At 46.5% G+C, this 7837-nt stretch overlaps 1 protein-coding gene across 3 annotated transcripts; it reads left to right on the forward strand.

Annotated features, from left to right (window-relative positions):
- Nucleotides 1–258: 258 nt before the first annotated feature.
- On the forward strand, nt 259–6131 carry LOC307082011 (uncharacterized protein). Of its 3 annotated transcripts, XR_013812186.1 has the most exons (3): nt 259–1367; nt 2469–2550; nt 2866–2979. XR_013812186.1 is itself a non-coding variant. In XM_079745414.1 (2 exons), exons 1-2 carry the CDS (start codon nt 302–304, stop codon nt 5639–5641), a joined length of 1227 nt encoding a protein of 408 aa, XP_079601540.1. In that variant the 5' UTR covers nt 259–301; the 3' UTR covers nt 5642–6131. The 3 variants fall into 3 exon arrangements, 1 of the variants encoding a protein (XP_079601540.1); XR_013812185.1 differs by having other exon boundaries at nt 259–2550; XM_079745414.1 differs by lacking the exons at nt 2469–2550; nt 2866–2979 and adding an exon at nt 5319–6131 and having other exon boundaries at nt 259–1205.
- Nucleotides 6132–7837: the final 1706 nt, after the last annotated feature.

The raw sequence follows: 7837 nt of genomic DNA on the forward strand, positions 1-7837 counted from the left end.
GAAGGCATGGTCGGAAATGGTCGGTTAGGAAACCTTATACACGGTGGAATATGTGATGAAATGACTGAAATAAAAACAAGTTTAAAAAAAAAGATGTTAAACGTGGGTTTTACATGCGTTACTCCGTCTATATTTCGGTTATAAAGACGCAATAACATGAGTTCGCTGGGCATGAAACACGTGATCGCACGTCAGCAGGTCGCCACGCCCCTCCGGTATAAATACAGGCGGCTCCGCAGCTCGGTAGAGACGCTCGTCTACTGTTTCCCCCACGTTACTAACTCCTTCACTGATCTCTAAGATGGCGGCGGACCAGCTGTGTAAACTGTTCGTCGGCGGGTTGAACGTCGACACGGACGACGATGGTCTCCGGAAGCACTTCGAGCAGTTCGGTACTCTAACTGACTGCGTGGTGGTGGTGAACAAGCAGCTGCAGCGTTCCCGCTGCTTCGGCTTCGTCACCTTCTCCACCGCCGAGGAGGCGGACGGCGCCATGGCGGCCCGGCCGCATGTCATCGACGGGACGCAGGCCGAGCTCAAGAGGGCCATGGCCCGGGAGGACTCCAACAACCCCGAGGCCCTCGCCAAGGTCAAGAAAATCTTCGTCGGGGGTTTGAAAGACGACATCGAAGAAGAAACGCTGACCGAATATTTCTCCCGTTACGGTGAAATCGAGAAGGCCGAGGTCATTTCCGAGAAGGCCAGCGGGAAGAAAAGGGGCTTCGGCTTTGTTCACTTCACCGACAACGATTCCGCCGACAAGTCGGTGGTGGTGAAGTACCACACCATCCTTGGCCACAAGGTGGAGGTGAAGAAGGCCCTCACCAAGCAGGAGATCGACGCGGCCAATAAGAGCGGCGGGCGGCTTCGGGGCCGCGGGGGGATGAGGGGTATGAGGGGAAATGGCTTCGGCCGGGGAGGAGGAGGAGGAGGAGGCGGATACAGCGGCTACGGCGGTGGTGACGGTGGCTACGGAGGCGGGTACAGTGGAGGTTACGGTGGAGGCTACAGTGGCGGTTATGGCGCCGGTTATAACGGTGGTTACGGCGGGGGCTACGGAGAGCAGATGTGCGGCTATGGCGGAGGAAACGGCTACAGTGACTTCGGCAGCGGCTACAACCAGCAGCCCTCCGGCTACGGCCCGATGAAGGGCGCTGCTCCTGGCTACGGGGCCCAGCGCAGCGCGGCTCCCTACGCCCGGGGCGGTGGGTACCAGAGAGGCGGGTACAACGGAGGTTATTAGACCACGAAAGACGGTCCGCACGCCCTCCACCGTACCGCCACTCCATTCAGTCATGAGCTCTCTGCATTAAGCCCAGCAGAAACACGGTGAACCCAAATCAAACGAAGACCTCAAAATCCTACAGGTAGGAAGACCACTTCCCTGAAAGCCGGCTATGCCCTACTTCTAGGACTCGATACTTCTAGGACTCGATACTTCTAGGACTCGATACTTCGATACTTCTAGGACTCAATACTTCTCTCAATACTTCTAGGACGCGGTATACTTATGTCTTGTAGGACCAGGACTCTTAAGTCCAGGACCCTAGGACTCTTATCCAGGACTCGGGTAACATAGAGGGCGTGTAGCTGTCGTTATAAAGTTGGATATGATTTTTTTATTTGCACTCATTCTTTTATCCTACTTAGGGTTAGGACTGTTTGTTGGAAAACCCCCATTCCTTTCTTTGTATTTTAAGATTAGTTTTGTTCCCAGCATTTTGTAGTGTTAATGTGTGGACTCTTTTCAGTCCATTGATCATATTAAACACTCCCTTTCCATTTATTTTCATGTCATGTATATTGTATACTTTAATGTCTTGAGATCAAAACCCAATTATTGTTCGAACATTTTGGTATGCCTATGTATGTTCATTTTAAATAAAAAAGTTGTGCAAACTTAGTTAGTTTATTTTACTTATTTAACCAGGATGCCTTAAGTTGTTTCACAGGTAAATAAGACCTTATGACTGCAGCATTAGTTACCTGTTAGATGGATACCTCAGGTGGGTGACTTGAACTGCCCGCAGCCCATGCATGGAGGCTCTGAAGGGTTTTTAATTGTTTTATTCCTCTTCTGACTTATTTTCTATGTGGATCTGAGGGATGTGTTATTTATCTTTGATTATTCCTATATTTAGGTGTTCATACTGTTACCCTGTAGGCTAACCAGCCAAGCTAGCCGTAGCACTTTGTTTATAGGCTGATGAGGAACCTGTTGATTACCAGTAGGACTGAAATATCTCTTTAGGATACCACTTCCAGCAAACTAGGTATGTAAACATGTTCTCACTGTGTTGCTGCACCTTATGGATAATGAGATGGCACACTACTGTTGTGTCTTAGATGTTTATGGCAGTCGTTCTTTCCTAGATTAAATGGTCATATGCTCTTTTCTACTGTGGGAGGGGGGGGTGGTCCTCAATGGTTCAATGTCCCTTTCTCATTCTCTTCTCTCCGTCCTCAAGGTTGTTATGGTAACGGTATGGACGGGGCTTCGCCAGGTGGATGCAGGCCCGCCACGTTGTGATTGGTCCTCTTCCAGTGCAGGTGAACATATATGGTAGCTGGGAAAATAATGTTTTATAATGTATGTTTAGGTGTTCTGATGGTACAGTCTCCTGACACTGTAATACAATTTGAAACAATAACATTTGATAACAGTTAATGTATTAATTGACTTGGGTTAAATGAAAATATGTTAGTTTGGTTAATGTATACAAAACCCTTTATTCTCCCCCTGTCAAGGGAAATGGGAACGCGTCAAAGTTAAACGGCTGTACATCCAGCTCCCTGCTGTCTTGAAGTGCTCACAATAGTTTCGCTCCTCTATGAAGTGCTCACAATAGTTTCGTTCCTTTACAGGAAGGAGAGGATGCAGCGTTCTTTTACAGGAACACTAAACCCTGAATGTCAATTATTTTTATACCCAGGTATATGTAAAGTTTTAACGGAATGAAATAAATATATATTTTAATATCTTGTTGGTAGTTCTTGCAATGCAACCTCCTAATATGATCAAACCTGAGGGAGATGCCGCAGTAACATAACCGATAGGGCTATGACATTGATAAAGAAGCATTATGGTAACTGGTTTAAAGGATGGAAGACCAGTTATATTCTCCATGGGGCTCGTTAAGAGTGAGGTCAACATCTGCCCCGGAGGTCTCATAGCATAGCGTCCGCTGCAGCAGACTACTCAGACGTTTGGGTGCTGGCAGTAAAAAGGCCGGCCGGCCGGCCGTCCGTCCCTCCGATTTGTCACATCAGCTGTAATTGTTCAGCCACAGTTGAGTACTCCTGTGGGCACAACGCTGCATGGAGTAACTGCTTTGTAACTGTACACAAACATAAACAGTTAACTTTGGATGTGCTTGCATAGATGACGTTCATAGGGTAGGTGGTTGCAGATGGTAAACATGATGCCAAAATGGGCTGAGATTGTTATGACTTGGGATGAGCATCCATCGTAGCATCCTACGATGGATGTACCAAACTAAAACTGATCTGGTGTGCAGCTAAACAATGTGTTCTAATCACGCCAACTGGTGCTGCCAATGTTATGAAGGCACACTTGTGTGAAGCTATAGAAGTACACGGCTAAAAAATATTAGTAAAGCGTTATGCCAATACTACGATGTTGGTGTTAAAGCTTTAAACATTAGTTAAACTATAGAAGTACACTGACTAGTTAAGCTATAGACATACACTGATTAGGTCAGCTATAGACATACACTTTGGCTAGTCAAGCTATAGAAATACATTGGCTTTATACTATAGAAGAACATTGACTACGTCAGCTGCAGTACACTGACTAAAGCTTGAGAAATACATTAGCCTTTAAACTATAGAGCTACACTGATTAGTCCTTAAGCTACAGAAGTAAACTGATTTGTCCTTAAAATATAAAAGTAAGATTGGATTATTCCGTAAGCTAAAGTAAACTGATTAGTCCTTAAGATATAGAAGTAGCTCAGATCAGTCCTTAAGCTATAGAAGTAGGCTGTGTATGTAGCTATCTAGTGTAGCAAAAAATAGGTTCTCTATTATATATAGTCATAAAAGTACAATAGGCTCAAAATAGAAGCTCTATAGAAGTTAACTAAATAGTTAATGCTTATTAGAATTACACTAGGATTAGAACTAAAGCTCTATAGAGGTTCTGATTAAAAATAAAGGTAAATAAAAGTATACTAGGATCAGAAGTAAAACTCTTAGAGGAACACTGTTGAAATAAAGTTAAATAGATATACACTGATTATAAATAAAGTTAAATAGAAGCACACTGGGACGACAAGCTATAGGGATATAGCGAATCTTTCTAGAAGTAGGCCACACGCCGGCTGCAGATGTGTGGACAAATGTAAACGGAAAATACGGATGAATGTCTTATTGTATATTCCCTGATAGGGACCCAGTCAATAATAAGTTAATCAAATACATATTGACCGTAGTCATTGTTAATCAAATATATTATAATGTTGTACATTTATAATACAATGATTTTTTTCTATCTCGGGGCCATTTTGTCTCGAGACGTTCGTGTGGGCGGAGGTGATATATCCGTGGGCGGAGGCAAGTTTGATTGAACTAATCAGCGGCCTCTACGTCGCAAGCACCCAGAGCAGTGATTGGCTGGAGTCCGCGGGTCTCGGTTGAAGAAGAAGGAGCTCGGTCTGCAGCGCGTCACTCTGTCTGGTTCAACATGGCGACTCAACAATTGTGTAAGCTGTTCGTCGGCGGGCTGAACGTGGAGACCACCGAGGAGGGCCTCCGCCTGCACTTCGAACAATACGGCGCCATCACCGACTGCGTGGTGGTGATTAACCACCAGCTGCAGCGGTCCCGCTGCTTCGGTTTCGTCACCTACTCCACCGGCGAAGAGGCAGACGCAGCAATGGCCGCCCGGCCGCATGTGCTGGACGGGAACAGCGTGGAGGTGAAGAGGGCCGTAGCCCGGGAGGACGCCGGCCGGCCCGAAGCGCTGGCTAAGGTCAAGAAGGTTTTCCTCGGCGGGCTTAAGGACGAGACCGAGGAGAGCCATCTCCTTGAATACTTCGGCCAGTTTGGGGTAGTGGAGAAGGCCGAAATCATCTCCGACAAGCTGACCGGGAAGAAGCGCGGCTTCGGCTTTGTCTACTTCGACGACAACGACTCCGCGGACAAGGCCGTGCTGCTGAAGTACCACACCATCAACGGGCATAAAGTGGAGGTGAAGAAGGCGCTCACCAAGCAGGAGGTGCTCGCGGCGGGTGGCCGCGGCGGCCGTGGAGGCCGCGGGGGACGAGGCGCGTATAACGGCTACGGCGGCGGGAGAGGGGGCGGCGGCGGTGGAGGCTACGGCGGCGGCGGCGGCTACGGCGGAGGCTACAACGACGGTGGCTACGGCGGCGGCTACGGAAACGGAGGGTATGGCGGTGGAGGCTACGGGGCGGGCGGCTACGGGCAGATGGCGGGGGCCGGTGGCGGCTACGGTAACGGCTACAATGACTTTGGCGGGGACTACGGACAGCAGTCTTCGGCGTACGGCGCCATGAAGGGGGGGAACTATGCCAACCGGAACGCGGCCCCGTACCCCCGCGGTGGTGGCGGCGGGGCGGGCGGCGGCGCGTACGGAAGAGGCAACTTCAGCGGTTATTAGATATGACGGAGATATGACGTCATGTCCGTGGGAAAATGTTGATCACAATAAACTGAATTTACACACAAGGCGCTCTGGGTCTCTGAGGAGCGACAAGCAGAATGACTCCAACCCCCCCCCCCCACCCTCATCTGTGGAAGACATTGTGGACTTTGCATACCAGGAATTGCTAAAAAAAAATGTAATTTATAATGTGGGCTTTAGTTTGACAGTTATCAGATAGGTTTAGATGGAGATGTACCAGATGACTGGTGGCATCGCGAACTCAGGGCCTTTAGTCTGCGTTAGGATCTTCAACTCTCCACTGGGTCTCCAACATTTGTCCCGTTTTGAATGCGTTTTTGTTCGTAAATTGAGCTGTCGTCATTTTTTTCCCGTTCCACCTAAGCTTTTACTTTTGTATACTTTGCATTTAGCAGAGATGTTAATTTTGGTTCAATTGTTTTATTATAATTGCCTTTTATTAAAGTTTTTAATGTTTCGAAAATTACACGTGTTTCTTGTTCATTATATTCCGCCAAATGGCTTTTAAATGTGGTCTTCGGGGCCACTCTAGTCTGGTGTACCTTCCATTCAGCCCGGAACAAGAACGCTGTATCGTGTTGTGGGAGCCGCTAGCCCCCACATGGTCTGTCCTCAAAGGCCTGGTGTACCGTCTGGTCTGTCCCACAGGCCTGTTGTACCGCATGGTCTGGTCTGTCTCAGGCCTGGTGCTCCACATGGGCTGGTTTGTCCTACGGGCCTGATGCCCCGCAGGACAACAAAGGGCCTCGTTATCCGCAGTTCCGTCCCTTACCACCAGGGGGCATTAGTATGACTTGGTCTAATTCCGCCATTTTCTCTAAACCAAATTTGAGTGCAGCCGAGGTGGTGAACGTTAGGATGAACACTTCAGTATGGTACAGTAACATCTGCTGTTGCATGTTGGATCTTAAGCATACTAAAGGCCTTCATTTTAACAACTTGTTTTAAATCCAGCCCAGAGTACTAAAAGAAAAGTACATTTATATCAAACTCAAAGCATAAATTTAGCATTGGGAAAAATTTAAGCTTTCAGCTCAACCTATCAAACTCTTTCAACAAAGTTATGTTAAGCTTCATTATTTGAAAGCTCTTTTACACAAGTGGTCAGAACACACCAACCATAAGCACTGAAATGGAATGTTTGTCATAACCATGTAAATAAAACTTAAATGTGTTTTCTTTCCTTATAGGACCTATTGTTTGCATTTTGTTTGCATTGCTATAATATACAAATCATGGTTGCATATAATGTAGGCGTCTGTTTCAATGTGACGTTTTATAGATGGAAGGTTTGTGTGGGTCAGAGTAAAGCAGCTTAATAAGTGTAGCGACATGTGGATATAAGGCCCCTATAATATAACCCTAGCGCTGTTAAATGTCAAACCGAAAGTATTGGCCTCTAAAGTCGGGAAACACGATTAGCTTAAAAGAAACAAGGTGAGCCTGGTTCCTTTAAAGAGTGATTCAATATACAGTCAGTGAATATATATATATATAACTATATATAGGTAATGTGTTACCCGACTTTAGAGCCCAATACTTCCTGCTGTTAGACATTTAACAGGGTTGGGGGTTTATATATATATATATATGTGTGTGTGTGTGTGACGGTACACAAAAGTCCCGGTGTACCTCACAGTACGGTACAGGACGGTACGGTTCATAGTTAAGGGGAAAATTCTTAAAAACTGCTTGTTTGTCAACAACGGAGAACGGCCGTCGATCAGCAGCAATGAAAACACCAATAAACTTGGTTATGGAATTTGCATTTCTGAATTCCCAGTTAGGGATTGTTGAAATAGTGCCGTGAGCTAGGATTGCACAGCTCGCTTTTTTTTTCCACAGCAACGGTGATTGTAACACCTGGATGGGGCCTTTTCAAATGCGTGTGCATGTCAAAGTGCTCTCCGTAGCTTACGTGCGCATCCGATATTTTTTAAGTATCCGTCGACGCAACGGAGACGGCAAGGGCTGTGATTGGTCCTCTAACAAAATCCTTTCCGGAATCACTTCTCCGGTTTGACTTCGCACCTTATTTACTTTGTACATTGTTTACTTTTCACATTAAGGACCAATAAAACACCAAATAAGATTTGAAAAGCTTTGTAAGTTTATATACAACACTGCTTACATGGTTTGTAGTCAACATATAAGATCGATCGGGCGGCGAAT

This window comes from Pollachius pollachius (genome assembly GCF_949987615.1).
Source record: "Pollachius pollachius genome assembly, chromosome: 10".
NCBI lineage: Eukaryota > Metazoa > Chordata > Actinopteri > Gadiformes > Gadidae > Pollachius > Pollachius pollachius.